At 38.0% G+C, this 21308-nt stretch overlaps 2 protein-coding genes across 5 annotated transcripts; one reads left to right on the forward strand and one right to left on the reverse strand.

Moving 5' to 3' along the window:
• The first annotated feature begins 4311 nt into the window (after positions 1-4311).
• LOC114161712 (tectonic-3-like) lies at positions 4312-12902 on the forward strand. 3 transcript variants are annotated; one of them, XM_028045246.1, is made up of 14 exons: positions 4312-4948; positions 5992-6106; positions 6191-6288; positions 6973-7094; positions 7174-7282; positions 7618-7730; positions 8040-8081; positions 8187-8261; positions 8333-8452; positions 9205-9306; positions 9393-9496; positions 10561-10708; positions 11449-11583; positions 12156-12902. In XM_028045246.1, the coding sequence occupies exons 1-14, from the start codon at positions 4555-4557 to the stop codon at positions 12408-12410; spliced, it is 1932 nt and encodes a 643-aa protein (XP_027901047.1). In that variant the 5' UTR covers positions 4312-4554; the 3' UTR covers positions 12411-12902. The 3 variants fall into 3 exon arrangements, with proteins under 3 accessions (XP_027901047.1, XP_027901055.1, XP_027901065.1); XM_028045254.1 differs by having other exon boundaries at positions 6976-7094; XM_028045264.1 differs by having other exon boundaries at positions 6979-7094.
• On the reverse strand, positions 12414-20990 carry mto1 (mitochondrial tRNA translation optimization 1). Of its 2 annotated transcripts, none has more exons than XM_028045221.1 (13): positions 20944-20990; positions 19385-19587; positions 19117-19316; positions 18735-18852; positions 18081-18379; positions 17876-17988; positions 16570-16760; positions 15446-15576; positions 14461-14665; positions 13727-13895; positions 13532-13641; positions 13168-13325; positions 12414-13088 (listed from the first exon to the last, which is right to left on the reverse strand). In XM_028045221.1, exons 1-13 carry the CDS (start codon positions 20973-20975, stop codon positions 12918-12920), a joined length of 2100 nt encoding a protein of 699 aa, XP_027901022.1. In that variant the 5' UTR covers positions 20976-20990; the 3' UTR covers positions 12414-12917. The 2 variants fall into 2 exon arrangements, with proteins under 2 accessions (XP_027901022.1, XP_027901032.1); XM_028045231.1 differs by having other exon boundaries at positions 20870-20990.
• Between the last annotated feature and the right edge of the window lie 318 nt (positions 20991-21308).

Here is a 21308-nt window from a genome sequence, read left to right on the forward strand (position 1 = left end):
TAGACCTGCAGGTGAAATTTTATGCAAAACACTGTTCCTGTTCCTCTGCTCTGTCTGAGCTTGTGCTACAAGCCAACTTCTTTCATGCATGGATTTTTATCAGTCTTCTCACCACCACCATCCCCCTTCATTGCGTGACAAACAGGATCTGTGGCGTGAGAAAGGTAAAGCTTACGTGCTCATTGTGTGAGAACTGGCAGCAGGGATCTAACAGGGACTAAAAAAGTATCATTCGCAATCTCATGATCCACATTTGATTTGAATTTGATGAGGCTCCACGATGTCTCCAAATGTGGCCTTGACGTGCAAAAACTCAAAATGTAGCTATTTAAGGAATGAAAGAAACTCCTACATTGGAGGAAGTTAGCATGTGTGTTTTCTATGAAGAGTTTCTTTATCCTCTGTTTCTTTTTAGATGTTTTTGTTCTTCGTGTAGAAAATAATGCATGCAGTAGAGTATTCTGTAGGCATATAAACTTTTTAAAAACAAAATAATTCAAAGGACAAACTACAAAAAGATCACAAAGGTTGATAATTAATGAGTTACAACAACATTTAATTTCACTTTAGGATTAATAAAGTATTTTTGAATTTGAATTTAATTAAAAATAGGAAACTTCGAAAAAAATGTAGGTATCAGTATTGGTATTAGGCCCTACTTTGTATCGGATCAATACCAAAATATTCAATATTGCAAATCTTTTGTCTGTAGATAACGTAAATGTTTCCAAAAGAAGACGTCTCTCAAGAGCATCATCTGATTGGACGAACAAAATCAGGCGCAACACGATTGGACGAGCATCTCGTGATGGGCGTTTCTCAAGGAGGACATCAGTTTGGATGTCCGCCATTCCACTTTTCTTTTCTTTTTACTTTTTTGGCTAACTTACTTCGCTGGTATCAGACTTTCACTTCTTTACTTAGTTTCGAGTGCTAAGTAAACGAGGGTATCAAAACATTTATCAAGCACTTAAATATGATCACGCCACGGAGATTGTTAGCTGCTCCGACATTAGCAGCGTCTCCACAAACTTCTCCCGCCTCCCTTAACAAAGCACAAACTTCCGGTTACATTTCAAAATAACAGCATCAACATAAATCACACTAATAGTTGCAATTTTTTTGTTATATGAGTAAGTAAGAAGGGGTTAAATACTGTTAAATTGCCTTTACATTTAAAAGCCAGACATGTTTTTGTTCAAGAATAATGTGAAAATGATATAGTTAAAAACAAATAATAAAGAAATTAAAAATAAAATTTGCATTCAAGAAATATTGTTGCTTAAACTGGCCTTAGCTTCTTATTTTTTTGTTCAACCTCTTAAAACAATCACAAACTACTATAAAAGTAGCATTTCACTTCATTTGACAGTAATCCTGCCTAACCTGCTATTCACCTCCTTCATATGATCAGTTTCTTTTATGTCCATGTCCCTGTTTGACTCCACAGGTCAAGACTTGTTCTAGTCTTTCCCTGTGTACCGTTTGGTGTTGAAGATTTAGCAGCACCCCCTAGTGGGTGGCAGAGGACTTGCACAAAGCAAAATAAATTTTAGGGATTTAAGGGGATTGACCAACACAAAGTTGTGGTTAAATGAGAAGTGGAAGAAAAATGATTACAAAATTATTTTACAAATAAAAGCTTGAAAGGTTTGCAGTTCACTTCTTCAGTTTTTCTCTGAATCTTTACATTAAAAACTTAAATTTGTTCCCCATTGCTAAATAAAAGCAGAGTTTAGTCAGACAGCATGGAGAGCTTCTGTAAACAGCAATTTAAAAGTCATGTCTCAAAATCCCCTATTTTAAACGTTTACTTACTTTGATTAGGCCATTCTAACACAATATGATTTGATCTGAAACCTTTATAATCCAAAGAGCAATTTTATCCTTAATCCAGGTAAATAAAACTTGTTTAGTTCCTGTGATTTTTTTCTCTTTTTGCTATAAAACCTAAAAATATAACAATGAGATTGTGGTTCACAAATGTCAACACAAAATAAGCCAATTTTAAATGCTGTTTATTTCTCTACAAAATATTCTACGTTAGCTGGTGTTTATTTAGTGATTTAATTTACGGTTTTTATTAACCAACTAATACTCTCTTGTCCTTCACTAAGGCAAAGGAAGCAACTGCAGTGTTTTTATTATTAATAAGGCCCCCTGGGTAATTTCTAGTGAAGACAGTTTAAACAGGAAGTGATCCATGCCGCTGATCCGCCATCTTGGTAGGCAAACACAGCTCAAAGCATAGATGAACCATGGCTTCGAGATCAACAAAAAGAAAGTTTATTGACAGCTACATATTAATAAAATCGCTGTGGTTGGGATCAAACCATATAGACAATGGGGCTTGTTTACTGTTGTCATAGCAACTGTCATGACATTTAGTTACGGATACCTACCAAGATGGCTGTCAGCTACAAAGTTCCCAGAAGTGTGACATCACATGAGTACTATGTATAATTTGTCTTATTTAAATTTGCAAAAAATGCTTTCAGTGCCCGTAATTCTGAAATATTAATATTAACAATATTAATTATTAATATTGTTGATTTTACTCCTAATTATAACATTTTTCTGATATCGTCATCCATCTCGGCCCCCAAAAGAAACACTTTCACGTGGCTCGTTGATAAGTTTTCTTGTGGTTTCATTTGGTAACCCAATGAGGAATATTCCTCCTGGCTTCTTCATGTACTTTCCAAATCTCTACTTTAGATGTTGTGGCCAACTTTTGCTCTGTTTTCAGTTAGAATGACCCTACACTTTTCTAAAAATGTATAAATACATGTATGAATAGCAGCATTCATCCACTACAATGGGCCCATTCATGCATGAGCCAAGGAGAGCAAAACAAACAAAAATATTAAATTACACATCTAATATTTATAAAATTATTCAGGAACACGTGCTTAAAACAGTAAAAATGTTGTTATCTTTGTGACGTTTCTAACAGGAATATAAGATTTGTTTCATTCATGTTTTTTCAATCAGCTCTTTTTGATGATTCAGCTCGAACTAAAAACTCAGCTTGTCACTGACCTGCTTTATAACATCTGCTCATTTATTTATTATTGCTTTATGTGCAACACAGCTAAAAAAAAAGTGAAACCATGCACAGAATAAAAACATATCCAATGCTGAATAGATTAACTGCTACGTCTAAAGAATTTAAGGATAAAAACAGTGTTTTAAGAGCAAAATCTCTACCTTTTTTCACCCAGCTGCAGGCTGAATAAATGAAGCATACTTCTGTGAGCGTTGGCTGATTTAAAGCTGCTCGGTTCCACGGGTCCACATCAGGGATATTTCTAATACCAGGTTACAGATGTTTTTCTTTGCTTGCCATTGCCGCTCCGGGAGAGCTGGTCTGGCTTTCTGGGGAGGAAACATGCAGTCAAATGAAATCCATCAATAAATCATCAGAAAGGAGGCATTAAAATTTAAAAGAGAGAGTAACAGTGAATAAACTGAAGATCATGGACATGCTTTTCTTACACATATATCCCCCAGTTATACATATAAAGCCTGCAGACACGATGAAAGATACAATAATGTTGTGTAAAATATTGTAAAACTTAAACAACACATTAAATTATGTTCAATTTTAATTTCATTTAAAAAAAATACTTTATTAGTCCTAAATGAAAGTTGAATTAAATATCAGCCTTCATTACATTCTATAGTCTGTTTTAAGGCAGTAAAATGTTGCAAATGCCACATGGCCTTCAAATTGAAACCTCCTTTTTACTTGGTCATGTGAGAGTCATGGAACGCATGATCGCAAAATGTTTAACTAAAGCACAGAAGCAATGTTAGCTGTGTTGTTGATTTTTAGCAATGTTAATAGAGACAAGGAAATATATATAATATAAATAATATTGGTATTCCGTCATAGCAACAATATTAGTATAAATATCATCCCGAATGTTGTAATTGGTGCATCACTAGAAATCAGACAGAAGAACTTGGTAGGTACTACTTAATATTATCTCACTTCGATGTAAAATGGGGGAAGAGTCAGTTTTATTAGGTTTTTAAAAAAAAACGTCATCAGAGAATTTCTCTCTTTAAACATTGTTGTTAAATATGATCAGATTTTTAACAGTGCCCAAATAAAATGAAACCAATTTTATTGGACAAAGCATCACCATTTAATTTCAGTATTTTGATAACTTGAGAGGTTTCTTATCTATAAGGTTATTCTCTTGTTTTTTGTTTGTTTTTTTCAAATAATGTTTAAGATATAATGCACTCATGATATGTAATGCTTCTTTATTCGTGTTTTACGGTAGCGGTTACGTAAAACGGAAGTTGGGACGACAACTTCCTTGGTAACAAGCAGCTTGCTTGGAGATGCCTGGTTAGCATGTAGCTAAATGTTACTTCGGAGGATATTTTCTGAAATTTCTTAATTACTAATATATGAAACAGAGTGCATGTTTGGCGTTATGGGTGTAGCGGAAACTAAGCTGTAAAACTAACATTGTTTTTACAGCTGATTTAACTATTTAGCTCCGGATCCGTTCACCGAACCATGTCTCCGCTAGCCAAATGATTATTAGCCGTTTGAATTCACTTCACGTCCTCCTCCTGTGTGGACGTTTGGCTCTCTCAGCCACAGATATAGGGGTCACTGACTCTACCATCTCCAGCCAAACAAATGGGGGCCCTTTCGGTTCACCCACCCCGACTTACGGGGTGGGTGAACAGACCCACCCCGTAAGCCGGGGTGGGTCCTCTGTGGCCCCCGTAACAGAAGGTGTTACGGGGGCTTCCTCTGTGGCCCCCGTAATAGAGGGTGTTACGGGGGCTTCCTCTGTGGCCCCCGTAACACCCTCTGTTACGGGGGCCACAGAAGAAGCCACTCTTTATCCCACTTTGGGCACAGAAACTCCGTCTCCTACCACCGTCCGAACTCCGATGTCATCACAGGGCGACCCACAGAGTAAGCAGAACAATTTAGCAGGGATAGTAATTGCTGGTTTGACAGTTCAAGTATGTTTAACATTTTCTATAAATATTTATACTTTTAATATCTTTTTTTTTGCCCCATTTTATTTATTGGGTAACACTTTATTTGAATGCGTGTGCAAAAGACTGACATGACGCTGTCATAAAAATTAAGGACTCTTCATGAAGGTTTGATTGTGGTCATTCGGTAAATAATAACACTTTTAATGCAAAGTTGACACTTTTAATGGACTGTTAATGCAGATTTTAATGCAACTTTGCTTTTAAAATGTAATTATTTACAGAATAATACAAAGTGGACACTTTTAAAGCATCTTTTAGTGCAACCTTGCATTAAAATATAATTATTTACCCAATGACACTTCATGACAGCAGTCACAAACACAAGACTGCTTCGTGTTCATGACAGGTGTTATGTCGTGTTTATGACAGTGTAATGTCAGTTTTATGCACAACCTTTGAAATAAAGTGTAGCTGTTAGTTGCATTACATAAAAGGAAGCTAGAAGAAATGTATGTGTAAAGTCATTAATGTTTGAAGTCATTCCAGATTTAATATTAAATACCAAGACACCAAATCTCCCCCCAAAATGCAAGATTTGGTTGTTTTAGTAATATTTATAATCATTTTGTGCCTTTCTGTTGCCATTTATCTTTACTGTTTAGGTTATAATAATAATTTTTGCTTCATTTTAAATCAAAGCAATTTTTCCAAAAGGGAAATTAAATGTTGCAGCTGCTGTGGGCAGGAAGAATCTCCAGTAGCAGTCGGTCTTGCAGTGAGCCTGAAGAAGCCTCTGACTGAACACAGTTCCTCACAGGCCACCATAAATGAAAAGCAACCATTCACACACACCTAACGATGTGTTAGAGAGACAAATTAACCTAACAGTCAAGTGTTTGGATTGTGGTTCACCAGTAATCACTTCTTTCTTCATCATTCATATAGTATGAAAAGTCTCGTATTTGATTTTGACAGCGAATCCCGTGAATAACACTCATTTTCTTGTTTTTGCAGTTTGTCTCTGTGATTTAACTCCTGACTTCTGCGACATCGGCTGCTGCTGTGACACAGCTGATTGTGATGTTGCCAACCTAAGCACCGTCTTCACCGGCTGTCCAAAAGAAGACGTGTAGGTTCTCCACACATTCCCTCCCTGTGTGTTACATAAATGCTTTAATGGTTTTTTTTTTAAAAATCTGCTTTTTTGATGCAGGAAACGAGTTTGCATCGAAAAATGGCTGATGTTCAGAGCCAACGTGGATCCATCACTTGTCACGGTGACGGACACATTGTTTTGTGTTCAGGCTGCAGGTAAATGGATTAAGTGATTACGGCTGCAAGAAACGATTATTTTAGTCATCGATTATTCCAGTGATTATTTTTTGAAGAGTGATCGGATAAAAAATACTGGAATATTTTGCTGATTTTTCCTTTTACCATTCAAGGTTACTTCCTAAAATATTAGAAATGCATTAAAAATACACAAATAGTTACATTTATTTTTAAGTTAGATTATAAACATTTTATTGTTCAAAATGCAAAACAGCTCAGGTCTTTCTGCTTGATTTAAAGTCAATAGGGTGCAGGGTTGGTCTGTTGATTAATTTTTGGATAAACCATTTGTTAATTGAGCAGCAAGAGGTGATTAATATGAGATAGATGTTTTTCGTTTTACAGAATTTGAACCAGGTGAAGCTAAAACTAGCACTTGGGGAGTTCTGGATAGAGCATATTTATGGAAAAGTTGTTTTTTGATCTTAAATGCAAAATGTATGCATATTTTGTACAGTTTTGGCTTAATTGCTGCAACAATATGTTGTTCTTTCAAAAAATTGCTTTTTTGCATCTGGATACTCAAATTTAACAATTAAATAATTATTAAATTAGTTGATGATTATTTCAACAATAGATTAGTCACAATTAATCTGATTGATAGTTTCCGCCCTATAAGAGATAAAGATGTTGACCTGAATTGCTGTTTAAAATGTTTCGATCTTGCAGCAGCAGCAGAGCCGCCGTCTCTTCCTGCTTTGACTCGGTTTCCAGCGACAGGTGATGTCTACCATTTCTCACCTCGAGAATATCCGATCCCAGCATACAGGAGACATTTTCACCAGGTAAATACCTACATTACACAAAGGGAGTACAGGAAACGTGTTTTCTCTTCCTTTTTTGATAGAGAAAATGTTTTTCTAGGTTGATGATCTTATCCAGACGTGTTGGTACAACTTCTCAGTGCAAGGCTTCCTAAATCAGCCGGCTCCGGGTGCCGCCTCTTCCTTCTGCTTCAACCGTAACCCTGCAAGTAAGTTCACACCGCATGAAAAGTTAAACTGCTGAATCACACAGTGAATCAAATAGACTCAGATGGAAACCTGCCAGATAGCGTTTTATGTTTGGAGTTTAATTAACTTTGAAAGAGAAACAAATATTACCATACTTAGTATTTTATCAGAGGACGTCTTTTGTTAAACATGTTGGTTTCTGTGCTTCAACAAATAAAAGATGACCAGATTTTTAAAATGCACTTTTTATTTCTTTATATTTGCAAACGTACCTAAAAAAAGAATATCTTAAAGCAGAGTTTTCTGTGTATGTTGAGTTTTTAATCTCACTGCTGTTTGTGTTTGTTTTCTTCAGAGTTTTTGAGATCTACGTCTCTCTCTTGCACCCGGATGGTGACCTCTCAGTCCTGCACCACCGATCCGGATCTCAGCTCCAGCTCTTACTATTTTAACATGAGTCTCGTAACGGTCAGCAAGTCCAGATGAACTCTTTTTTTTTAATATACAGACCAGGGCTGGGCGATGTGGCTTAAAAATAAAATTTAAGAGTTTGACCTGAATTTAAAATTCAAATAAATAGAAGCTGTAAATCAAAATGGCGGCCCTGGCTGCCTTGACATCACTCTGAACTTTGGAAACTCAAGAAATGCATTGGTGGGGAAAAAAATCCAGGTTTCCAAAAATTTGAATAATAAATCAAATTAATTTATCGCCGAGCTTTAATACATACTCCATGTTCTCTTGCATCAGACTGATGCCTGTGTTTTATTGTTACAGGTTCCAACAACTGACACCATGAAAATAACATCAGATCTTTTGGTAAAGAAACACCTGACAGTTTCAGAACCTTTTGTTGTTGTTTGTTTTTCATGTTTTTTTTGTAAACAAAGATGGCAGTACATTAATAAAGCTGTTTATCTTTAGGTCCCTGTTACACCGCTGTCTGACTGGCCTGCACCTGTCAAGCAAAGCGGCTTTTGTTTAAATGTTGTGAAAACGGTGAGTAGGCCCATAAATGTGCTTTTAATCCGTACTGAAGCTTCAAACTCAGCTGTGCTTGTTTCCTGCAGGTACAGTTTTTGGTTTACTACACACCCAAAGGGGAGCTGACGAACGCCTCCATCGACTTCACCCTGATTGACGTTCCTCTTCAGCAGCTGGTGCTCCAGACACACTCTGTAGAATTTCAAGTAAATGTTTAATTTTTGTCTCCATTAACCTTAAAGTTCAGCTAATTGGAATTAAGAAAATAAATGTTCTTAATGAAAAAAACGTATGTTTTTCGATAAAAGGTTTTTGTGCTAGAGTGAGGTGGTTTTTCAGTCGTATCGGAAGCATTTCTTTCACGTCACAGGAGTCACGTGATCAATGTTACTAGACATAATCAAGAGTAGACCCCGCATTGCCTGCTGGAGCGCAGGAAATACGGCGGCCATCTTGGAGCGGTCGTCCGTCCTACTTGGCTAAACCAAAACAACAGAAGAAGCCTCGGCACTGCGGGATGTTTTTATTCAAATCGATGGACTTTTGACGAGAGAGGGATAACTTTTCACTATTAGATGGACATGTTGTAGTTTATATTTTGTGATTAGAATGTTTCTGTACTGTATTTAAGTCCACCGGCGAAATTCTAGGTAATATTGTTTATAGTGTTTGGTGTAATACAGGAAACAACAAAAACAAACCACTCTCCTCCTACTACTTCCTGTCGTCATCTTCAACATTTTCGCCAGTAGTAACGTCATGGTGTTGATCACGTGACTCGTATGACGCGAAAGAAGTCTTTTCATTGCATTTTTGCGAAACATTTAATCGAAAAGCATGGGTTCTTTTCGAAATTGCCGTGTTTCCATTAAGCGCATTTATTTGTGTAATTTCAGTTCTTGGATATTTTCATGGTTTCTGGAAATGCAGCTTATGATGTCTTATGATGCTGTTACAGCGGGACACACCCAGACCCACTTCTGTGAAACCAAAACCACCTGCAGTTGGACTGAGCGAGGGATCTGCTGTCATGGCGCTTATTGACGGAGAAATGCAGCCGGTATCCTTGACAATAAAGTAACTGCTGTGTCAGAAGTTTGATTGTTATCGGCATAAATGCATCGTTCTTCCTTGATGGTGGATTAGTTGAAGTCACTTGGCGTGTCAGACGGTGGCAGGTGTTCCTCCGATCCCAGCAGGCTATCGTCCATCCTCTTCACACACAACACCATCAATGGCTGCACATTCAGGTGAGCAGACACCAGGCTCAGTGTAAAATATAGATATTTTTGTGACCCACTGGTGCATTTTGTTGCAGTAAATTTTGGATTGAATATAGACTATATTTATTTTCTTTTTTTAACATATTTAGGGTTAGAATTGTAGTAAATTGGTGTCTGCTAATTAATCATTATGTTAGTAATCGATTAATAAAATATTTTGAGAATTGTCATTTAACAATTTAAGCATTTTATATAAAATAAACTGCATTACTTTAGTAAATCTGAACTCTGCCGCTTGAGGTTTGGCTAAAACATATTTACAAACCAACATGGTTTTAATCAGATGGTAAAGAAATTTGGGGATTTGAAATGAAAAGTAAAATATCATCAGCATAAAGGGAAACATCACCTCAGTACAACCAGGGCTGAAGCGATTAGTTGGCTCAATCATAATGAATTGATTACTGAAATAATCGTCAACTAATTTAGTAATTGATTGTTTATTGAAATATACAGACTGGTTAAAAAAAGATAATTTGCTGAAGAAAAACACATAATCACAGCAGTAATTAGGCAAAAACTACAAAAAACTGTACTTCATTTTATGATTAATCACTTACTAAACTAGTTAACAATTATTTCAATAATCGATTCATCACAATTAATTTAATTAATCGTTTCAGCTATAGTTGCACTTTATGCTTAAGATATTTTACTTTTCATTTGAAAACCCCAAATTTATTTTTCTTTAAACAAAATATGCCACTTGAAGTGGCATATTTTATATTGACTATTTTGTTTTCCTGTTTAAAAAAACGTAATTGAATTATTTCCCTCTTTTCATGTATTTTTAGTATTGTATATAAAAAGCTTAAGTGGTTAATTAAAAAAATTCTGCAGAATCCATAATTTTTCATATTCAATTAATCATCAAAATATTTGATTAATTGATTACCAATATAATCATTAGTTGCAGCCTAGCAGACACCAATTTATCCTTATATGTGAAATGGTTTTGTAGGGAGAAAACACCAGTTTTAAACAAACTAAAACCCTAAAAAATATTTTATTTCCTCTCCTCTGCCATCTAGTTCTGAAACTCAGAATTGCACTGAGCTGCGTTCACAGATTTATGAGATCTTCCGAGGATCCACTGCTCCAGAAGAGATCGCCATGAACTCGGGCCTCCAACCGAACTGGACGAGAGTTCTGATACAGGACTGTCAGATCGATCCGCAGGTACGCATCAGTTTGGTATTTTCTAAGAAAATAATTTTGAAAAAATGTCAGCCTCTTGACAAAGATGGAAGTCAAAACGCATCGGACTTGTAGCTGAAACTGGAGCAAAATGTGTTCAAGTAAACTGGGTTGGGAAAGAAATCCATGCCACACTTTTTAGATTGTTCATAAATTAAAAATAAAGAATCGTGTATCATTTTCCTTCTACTTCACTGTCACTAACTACTTTCTGATGTTCGGTCTTACACAGTCCTTTTAAATAAAAAGTATTCACCCCAGGGGCGCCGTATGGGGGGAAAATAGAAATATAAACACTAGCTAAGCTTCAGTTGTGCTGAATGGTGGAGCAACCAGAAATAACTGATTTGCTATGAAGGCGAGAATGTGATGGGTAAAAAATCAGAGGGCATAACAGAACATTTTTTAAATGTTATATAAAAATACACGGTGTCAGTAAGCACAGTTGATTTTGAGAGCTGTCTAAGTTTAATAATGTGAGGAAACCTGAATGATCAAATAAAAAGTGCTTTTTTTAAAAACAAAAAATGTAGGACTTCTTATTATGGAAAGAGTTGGCCCTCTTGACACTGGCTTTTAAGAAAATGTCCGCTTATCAATTAATCGTTAGTCAACTGAGATCAATCAATCAACTTCAGATTAACTCAGGTGATCTCTATTCCACTGATTATGAGGCTGCCGTTGTATCACAATTATTGTAACATTTTCTCCTCTTTCTACAGGAGTCATGTGAATCTGGCTGCAACCTTCCTCTCACTTTCTCCATCCAAATTGTTTGGGCTCGTCAGGGATTCATCGAGGTTCCTCAGAACCACATCCTGGGAGCCAAATTTCTCTTCCGCTGTCAAAACGTCCAGGTGCAGAAACTCGCTTGTCCTAAAAACTACGATAGCATATTATGGCTATTGGAGATTAAAAAGGAGTACATTTCCACCAAAAAGCTTAGAAACATTTAGATTAATTTTAGAAATGTCATAAAAAATGAGAAAATTTCTGAGCTTCAAGCTGAAAATCTTTGCACATAAAAAAAAATATTTTTTTTTTACATTAATCTAAGAAAATTTCTAGAAAAAATGTGGGAATTTAAAATTTCCAAAAGTCAAAATGTAACTTTGAAAGTCAGAAATTTTTATTTTTCTTTAGAAAATTTCTGAGATTAATGTCAAAATTTCTGAGTTTAGAAATTTTAAAATTTTTGACTTCTGAACTCAGAAAAGTTTCAGAAGTTGAACACTTTTAACTTTTGAAACTAAGATATTTTCAAAATTCTTATTTAGAAATTCTCTAAGATTAATTTAAAAATTTCTGAAATTTGTTGGCAGAAATATAGTTTTTTTTCTGTCTACAATGGCCCTTATATGCCATTGTATAAGACACTGTAAAACATCTACTTTTTGGATCATTTTATCTGTATTTGTCTTTTCTCTAGTGTCCGTTATCATCTCCTCTCACCCTGACGGCCAAAGCCACGTTTGTAGAAACCACAGTTTACCCAGAAGCCCCCAGAGGGGTTCCTCAGCCTCACTGGAGGTTTCCGTTCGGCTTTTTCACGCGAGGCGCCGCGGAGCTGGACGGCCATCTTGATACGAGCGGCTGCGGCGCTGAGAAGGTCACATGGAGTTTAATGGTGTTCCCACTGTTGCTGCTATCAGAGTTAGGATTCCTCACGTTACAGAAACTTTGAGAAAACATAGAAATTTTTTAATTGTGCAGCTATTTTTCAAAAATAAAACACTATTTTACATAACAAATGCACAGAAGAGGATTAGGGCCAATGGAAAAGAATTCAGGCTTTAATCCCTCAGATTAAAGTCTGAATTCTGACTTTAATCTCAGAATTCTGACTTTTATTTCTGAATTCGGTTTTTTCTCAGAATCAGAAATGTTTAAATTGTTTATGCACAATAAGGCAAATCTAGTCTCAAAACTCAAATCTACCAAATATGTTTGGGACATTTTGGGCTTAAAATTCAGATTTACAAATCCTCTAACGAGGAAGAAACAGTTGTATAATTATTCATTTACTAACACCTAAGAACATTTGGTTATTTATTTGGATTTCAACCAGTCAGAATTTTGCTATTAAAGTCTGAATTTTATTACATATTTCCTCGTCCTTCTGAATGAAAGTCTTGTATTTTTTTCTTATCTTCCCAGAATAAATATTTTTTCTTTACATTCTCAGTCTCTCTTATTGAGGTAAAGATGCATTTCTTTTGCACGGCTCCTCTCCTCTTTCCTCCTCGTTGTCCGCTTGCTTTCCGCTCATCATGCTCTCCTGTCTCCTTGTAAGGACAACGTACTTGAAGAGATTGGCGATCGCCGCAGGAGTCATGCCTTCCAGACGGGTAGCAGCTCCCAGCTGGCCGGCAGACACAGCGACAAGTTATGAAAAGAATTAACTTCTTTATGTCACAAAACGCAGTAAAATTCAGACTCACGGTGGTCGGTCGAAATCTGTCGAGGATTTCCCTGACTTCCTGCGACAGAGACACGGACAGAGTGAAGTAGTCGATGTCCTGCGGCAGAGACATGTTCTCCTCGCTCTGAATCCTCTTGATCTCGCTCTTGTTTTGGTCGCAGTGAGGCTTGTACACGGCTGCATGACAGACGAGAGTCAAGATCATTTAATGTTCGAACCTGAAGGAAATTATTTCCTACGAGGGAGTGGTTGGGCCACACCAAGAAAAAATGAAATTACGAGAAAGTCACTAGAATTACGAGAATAAACTTGAAATATTCTGTGTCCCTGGGTTTACAGTGAGATCGTCTTCTTAACGTAGAATGCCAGAAGTCAGGTTTTACCCTCTATTTTGAGTCTTTGTGAGAACTCCATGTATGATGCAAGGGACTCAGGAAAGACAGAAGCCAACATTTCGAAGGAGACGTCTTTGTACTGCAGCAGGTCCATCCCGCTGGAAAGAAAAGAAACCAGAACCAAAAATAAACCAGGGATGTTACTGAAACCTTTGTAGTTTTGGTTGAACCGACGGGACTCACCTGAGCGCCTGGTTCTTGTTCTCGCTCATGCTGATTCCCGGCAGCTTCTTCTTCCAGCTGGTTGAGGACATTGTGAGAGCCTGGAGGGCGGCTATTGCGTTCTGGAGACTGCAACGCACCCTAACTGCCTCATGGTGGCGCACAGCCGAGACGCATCCCAGCTCAAACCCTGATGGAGACGCAGAACAACATGTTGTTCAGAGCTGCAGATAAATCGATTCTCTCCATCAGTCAGACTTTTGGATTTTCAAGATTTAACTTTTGGGAAATCTGGATTTTTTTTGTCTTGCCAGAATGAGTCTTAATTAACTTATTCTTGCAATAAAGTCTGACTCTGGCAATACTATTGTCTGATTAAAGTCATATTACTAGAATAAAGTAGTATAATAGCTGAAATATTACCAACATAAAGTCTTAATATTACTAGAATAAAGCCGTAAAATTACAAGAATATAATTATAAGCCAGAGTCATAATATTACAAAAACCAAAATGTTCATAGCCTGGTCCTAATGCTCCGTCATACAACTCGCAGAATGGATGATTAAAATGAAACTCACTTTTTGTAAATATTTTTCTGTAATTTCTTTTTTGGAAAAAAAAAAAAAAAGCAAAAAAAATAATCGACTAAAATCAGATTTAGTATGAAAAAAACCGAGATTTTATTTTTAAGCCATGTCGCCGGGCTCTAGCTGGCGCTTTACTAAGGAAACCAAGTCAGATGCGGAGGGCTACCTTTCATTGTAAGGCGGAGGTCAGCGTTGTCCGGCCTCAGAGAAGTCCGAAACTCCGCCCGGCTGGTGAACATGCGGTACGGTTCGGTAACTCCTCGACTCACCAGGTCATCAACGAGGACGCCGATGTAGCTCTCCGTCCGAGACAGCGCCGCCGGAGGCTGTGAAAGGGCGCGGCGGGCGGCGTTCACTCCCGCCCACAGCCCCTGTACAGAAGACCAACGGAGAAACATGATTCCTCTTCTCTTCCTGTCTGATCGCTACGGTTAAACACAAAATTATTCATTAACTCTAGCTAGGTTGGATGCTAGCTAGGTAACTGACTTACTATTTATTTTCAATTAATGGTTTATTAGATTAAAATTAGATCCGATCGATTAGCTAATGGCGTCCGTTAAACCTTCCTTTGGTGTTGTAGTTTGGCTGCCGTCCAGCAGAGGGCCCTGTTGGTCATCCTGACGCGGAGGATCACCAACAGGAATGATACGGGACTTCAAGATGGCGGACACACCAGAACGGGAACGCTCCAAACAAAGTCACGGGTGGGATCAAAAATTAACTGTATGCTTTTCTATTTTAAAACATAAGCACTCGACAAACTCTTTTAAGTTATTTAGAAATTGAAACCATCTGCAAGAACCTTATGTTATCAACAGCGCTCATTCAGCCGTTCTTAATGGCGGAGCGAGTCAATATCATTAAAAAATTACTGATTGGTTTAGCTACAAAAGCAGGAGATATATTAGAGCAAAAATTATAACAATCGATAACTTGTATCCCTATTCGTAGCAGATATGGGTTTGAAGTAATTCTTGTTCTGATTTTAAGCGATTATAATAAGGACTTCATTCTGAATATTTTTCCAAGGTATTCTGTTACTTGGAAATTCCACATTTCCAACCACTGACAGTTTGCTGAGGATTTAATTAAAAAGATTATGCAGCTCTATCCAAAGCCGTAAGTTATTTTTGAGCTTCCGGAATCACCTGTGCAGCTGCCTCTTCGTAACCCGTCGTCCCGTTGATCTGGCCGGCCAGAAAAAGTCCCTGCGTGTTTTTCACCTGCAGCGCGGGACTCAGCTGGGTGGGACACACATAATCATACTGCACACCATAACCTGCAGAGAGCGGGAGGTTTGTAAGGGGGAAAAAAAACAAGCAGCTGCGTTTGCATTAACCATAAAATTTCACAAAATTGGAATTATAAAAATAAATTAGTTTGATGAAAGGACAATTTAAAAAAACACGTTTTTGATAAAAAAAAATATATAAAAGGTTTTGCCTAGGTTATTTGCTGTATTGAAATTGGCGTATTTCACAAAACTGCAATGGAAGCACTTATTTTGCATCATACAGAATATGTGATCAATAATCGGATGATGATACTGTGGCAGAAAAGACTAGGAGGCTGAGGTTTTTTTAATGATTTAACTGTGAACTAATTTATTCATATATATAGAGAAGGATAAGGACCACAAAAAAATAACTTTAATTTCAGAATTTAGACCTTTTTTTTCTTCAGAATTTTGACTTTAATCTCCAAATTTTGGCTGTAATCGCAGAATTCTGACATTTTTCTTGGAATTTAGATTTTTTCTTTCTTCTCAGAATGTAGACTCCTTCCCTAAGAATTGTGACCTTAACCAGAATTTAGAATTTATTTCCTGAGAAATTTAACTTTAAACAAAGAATTTTGATTATATTTCCAGAATGCAGACAATAATCTCAGAATATTATCTGGCTAATCTAAGAATTCTAATTTTAATTTCAGAATTCTGACCTTTTTCTTTCCTCAGAATTTTGACTTTAATCTCAAAATTATGCAGAATTTCGACTTTTTTCTCTGAATTCTGACTTTAGTCTTCTGAGATTAAATTTCTGTGTTTAAAGTCCTAAAGTCCTAATCCTCCTCTGAACACGTTTGATTTTAATTGTGTTCCTTATTTCATGGAATCACTGAAGACTGTTTATTGTAAAATTGTGTGCGTTTTTTAACATTAGTGGAATATCGACAAAGTTTTACATATATTTTTAATGGAGATGCATCTACTGATGGCGTCCATTTCCCGCTCTGGGTCAGGTTTTCCAGGTTTTTCAGGTTTTCTGCATACCTGGAGTGTGGATCTCTGCTCTGTGCAAAGGAGGGATTTCTCTGATGAGGCGCAGCTGCACGTCAGGAGGCATGGTCATGGATAGACCCTGTGGGTACAAGAGGTCAGAGGTCAACCCCTCAGGCTCCAGCCAAACCTGGTGACTTCTTCCTGGAAAGCGCAGCACCCTGGACTCAATGGAGGGGCAATATCTGTGAGAGAAAAACACAGAGATTAAATGTTTCTGCTTCAGTTCAACTGGATCAAAAATCAGCAGGAGGCTGAAGAGGCTGACAGCTTAAAGCTGCAGCTGAGAGGCTTTCAGAATGTGGGTGGGAGAAAACAAGAGCTACACATCACTCCAAATACACAGGAAAAGAAAGAAGGAAGAAGGAAAGGAGTTAAAGGAAAGTGTAGCAGATCCCCCCAAATGAGGGATTGTGACTTTACTGATGAACAGTGAGGTTTATTGGGAGTAAACCCTGAGTTTCACCGTAAGATCTGCACAAACACACACAAAAAGACAGTGTAAGCTACAAAAACACGCTCTTACAACTGTAACATATCAACTAAAAATAACATTCACTGCTAAAAATATCAACTCCAATTCAAAACTATGACCTAGTGTTTGTATACAATAAAACAAATTTACAATTCCAACCGATAAATATTAGAAATATCCTTATTTACAAAATAAACATACCTTGTGCCTCTATCAAGGGGGCCGCTAATCACAAGATACAGTTTACAATTCTGTTGCAACTTGTCTGCTCCTTTCTGGTTTTAAGCCGCAGTTCTTCAATATAAACAACGGAAGCTCTCTTATCAAAATAAAAGCATAAAGTCATAAACCGGAAGTTCGTCATATATTATACAAAATAAAACAAAGTAAATGCAATAAGTGCTAAAAGGTTATAGAACAAATAAGGAGCTTAATTTGGGATTATTTACAGAAAGAATTGAAGAAGAAAGGAAGAAAAAGAAGGAATGATAGAAAGAAAGGAGGAAGGGAAAATGGAAGGAAAAAGCAAAGAAGGAAAGGGACAAAGGAAGGGTAGAAAGAAAGGATTGAAAGGAAAAAGAAGGAAGGAATAAAACTAAGGCAAAGATGGAAAGAAAAAGAAAAGAGTAAGGAAGCAAGGGGAGAAGAAAACAAGAAAGGAAAAGAAGAAAAGAAGGAAGGATAAATAATAAATACACAGATGATAATGTACAACGAGAGATTGATGACTAGAAAAACAGTGGTGGCAGCATAATGCTGTGTGAGTGAAAGCTGCTCAGAGTGACAGTTGGGGGTGTAAGTACGTTTTTGGTGAACTCTGTGTACCTGGGTCCTTTGGCGTCCTGCTGGATGTGGCAGTTCAGGTGGAGGCTCTCCCTCACCACTCTCTCTACACCTGGAGTCGTGTAGGTCAGGTAACACGGCAGCTGCTCCGCCGGCTACAGAAGTTTCAAGATAAAAGCATCTGCAGTGATTATGATGAAAATGTGCCGATGGACCCAACCGAGTCAGAACCAATCCCGTACTGGACCTTGCAGCGGGTGTGAGTATTCATGAAGCTGAAAGGCGTCGGCTGGCGGTCCGGCGGGTGGAGTTTAGCCAGGGAAAGGTCCACTGAGTCTTTTAAAAGTCTGGGTGGGGTTCCGGTCCTCAGCCTGCCCACTCTCAGACCCAGCCGGTCCCTCAACGTTTGGGTCAGGCCAGAACTCGACGGGGCATCTCCCATCCGGCCTCCGGGGGACAAGGTCTGGCCCACAAAGAGCGAGCCGGACAGGAAGGTACCGGTGGTCAGAACCACGGAGGAGGCAGAGATCAGCTGGCTGCCATTGGCTGATGGAGGGATTAAGAAACCATGGTGACAAAATCTGACCTGAGATTATACAACTGACAATTTATATGATAGAGAACAAAGTTAGTCTAGATTTTAAAACAAATTCATGTTGAAGGGATCCAGGATTCAGGTCAACATTGTATGTGTGTGTGTGTGTGCCTGCCTATCTGTCTGGAGGAGAAGGAAAGAAGGAAGGAAGGAAAGAGTCAAGTTCAACACTGTCTTCTTTCCCCGTTTATTCTGCCAAGCCCGTTCCCTTGGCTGTGGTTTCGCTGGATGGGAGTTGGGGACAGTGGGAGAGAGGAAGGAAGGAAGGACTCCCTGAATAAAATGTGGAAAATGACTGATGCGTACCGAGCCGTATCCCGGCGACTCTGTGGCGTCCAGGTTCTGCAGGGTTCGGATCCGACACCAGCAGCTCCTCCACTGAACCCTCCAGAACCTTCAGCCTGGGAGTGGACAGCAGCTCTGCCTGCAGGTAGAACAACTGGATCTGAGATTAAAAGATTTCACAAACATGAAAGAACCAAAGCAACACTCCAGGTATGTTTTTGATGAGAGATTATAACATAATGTAAAGCTCAAAAAAGTAAATTTTACATAAAAAGAAAAAAATAATTTTTGCACCACCCCCCAAAATTGTGGGGTTACAGCCCCTATAACCTCTTTCTAACGTTTGGCCCAGCATATATATATATATATATACAGTATATATGTGTGTGTGTGGGTGGCGAACCTGAATGAACTCTCGGTAGCGCTGCCGGTCCAACTGGGCTCTCGGCCCCCACACGGCGGGGCCTTTGCTACGATTCAGGACGGAGAAGTGAATCCCCGCCCAGTCTCCAGCTCGACCACAGAGCCCATCCAGAGCGTCTACCTCCCTCACCAGGTGACCCTTACCTATGCCGCCCAGGGACGGGTTGCAGGACAGCGCTCCTGTGAGGAAGTAGGCACAGTGAGATCTCTAAATGTTCACCCAGTCTCAATAAACTCATTCTTCGTACCGATTGTTTGTATTTTCTGTGTGACCAGGAGGGTCTCTGCCCCGATTCGGGCCGCTGCAGCCGCTGCCTCGGTTCCTGCGTGGCCCCCACCCACCACAATGACATCATACCGCTGTCTGGAGAGCTGACTGGCTCTCCTGGAAACCAGGAACAAGACGCTCTGCACTGGGGGCAGCTTCTTCGTCAACATGTGAGACATACACCTATCAAAGAGTTGCAGCTTTAAAGGTGACCTGTTATGCTTTCTTGAACAGATTAGGATCAGCCTATAGTCTCTTATTTATGCAAATAACCCAACTCAATGTTTACACTCGCAAATGAAAATGGCTGTAAAAAGATGCACAATTATACAAGCCTACATCTTTGAAAAGCAGAAGTGAAGCTTCCTGCACAACCAACAAGAATGCAGCAAGTGGTTTCTGGTCGGTAAGTCAACAAAAAAAAAAACACTTGTGTTTTCCAGCAGCCATTGTACAGTCCTTACAGCGGTAAGACCAGCTGACCAAACATGCTGGAGCTCAGCCTGCGTCGTTAGGTGACAGGCTGGGGTTGCTAGGTAATGGTACATTTCTGACTGGGACTTAAAAATTGGGAGGTTTTTGAAACAACTCATTTTCCGGACACCAAAAAACATTAACATATTGTCAAAAGAACATCTGGATGTTATTTTAAGTGCTTGGGTTGTTTTTAGAAGCAGTAGAGACTATGCAATGAGAATACTTTTTTTTTTTCAAAAGTTAGTTTGCACTTTTAATACAAAACGCTAACATATGACATTCTATTTTTTTTTTAAAGTATTACATATTCGACTGGTAATGTTTATATCAACATTTATAAGTGAAGTGAGGAAAAATTGTTGATACACAATGCTGATGGGGGAATTTTTTATGTCTATGTGTGTCCAGGTTATACTTCAATAACCTGGGAAATACAAGATCATTATACTATTTCTAGAAGAGCTAAAAAAAGAGAAAAAGCAGAACAAAATAATTCTGAGATCTGAATTCAGAAATCAAAGACAGAATTCAGACTTTTTTTTCTCTGTATTCTAAGATAAAAAGCCAGAATTCTGTCAGAGAAAGTCAGAATACTGTCTTCTTGAATGCTGAGATTAATGTCCGAATACTTTAATTTCAGAATTCATAATTTTTTTCCCCAGAATTTTGACTATTTCAAACCATCTTGGAATTCTGATATATAGTCAGAATTCATTTTTTTAGTGCTCTAATCCACTTCCGTATGTAACCTTTAAATTAAAAGTGGATGTACATTTCTAGTAAATCCTACAAACAGAATCAATAAATAGTGAATTGGAGCCACAATATTAGCACTTTGTTTGTACAAAGCGCACATACATACAACTAGTGTTGGTAACTCGCTTCCATATTTTGTAACTTTAAGAACATCCACAACTAACATTCACTATTAAGCGTTACAGCTACTTACAGTTAGCCAACCAGAAAATAAAATCATTGCTATGCTTACTGTATAACTTGAATCCAACAGAAACGAAGACCAAATCAGAAAAAAAGGCTTCTTTAATGTGAAACTGCAGCTACCTTACGCAAATGCTCTTTACGGAGGCTGCCATGCTGTTTGGAGCACAGCGCCGTAATACATGCCGTATAGGCGCACGCACAATTTTTTTGTGTCTATGACTTCGTATCATTTGAAATCTATTCAAAATTTATTCTTGAAGTTATAGAAATTGAGTAAAGAAGCTGCAACTTAACGTGCAATGGTGGAGGGAGAAGATAGAATCGAACATGATCAAATGGAATAAAATATTGTAAACAAATAAAGATAGGAAGTGTTTGCCACGTGTACATTACAATACATCAATTCTTGTTTTTATCACCTGCTATACACCTGTTTAGATGAAAGCGTGGATTAATGAACTCGTTGTTCTCTCACCGGTACGTGA

Source organism: Xiphophorus couchianus, chromosome 2 (genome assembly GCF_001444195.1).
Source record: "Xiphophorus couchianus chromosome 2, X_couchianus-1.0, whole genome shotgun sequence".
In the NCBI taxonomy this organism is placed as follows: domain Eukaryota; kingdom Metazoa; phylum Chordata; class Actinopteri; order Cyprinodontiformes; family Poeciliidae; genus Xiphophorus; species Xiphophorus couchianus.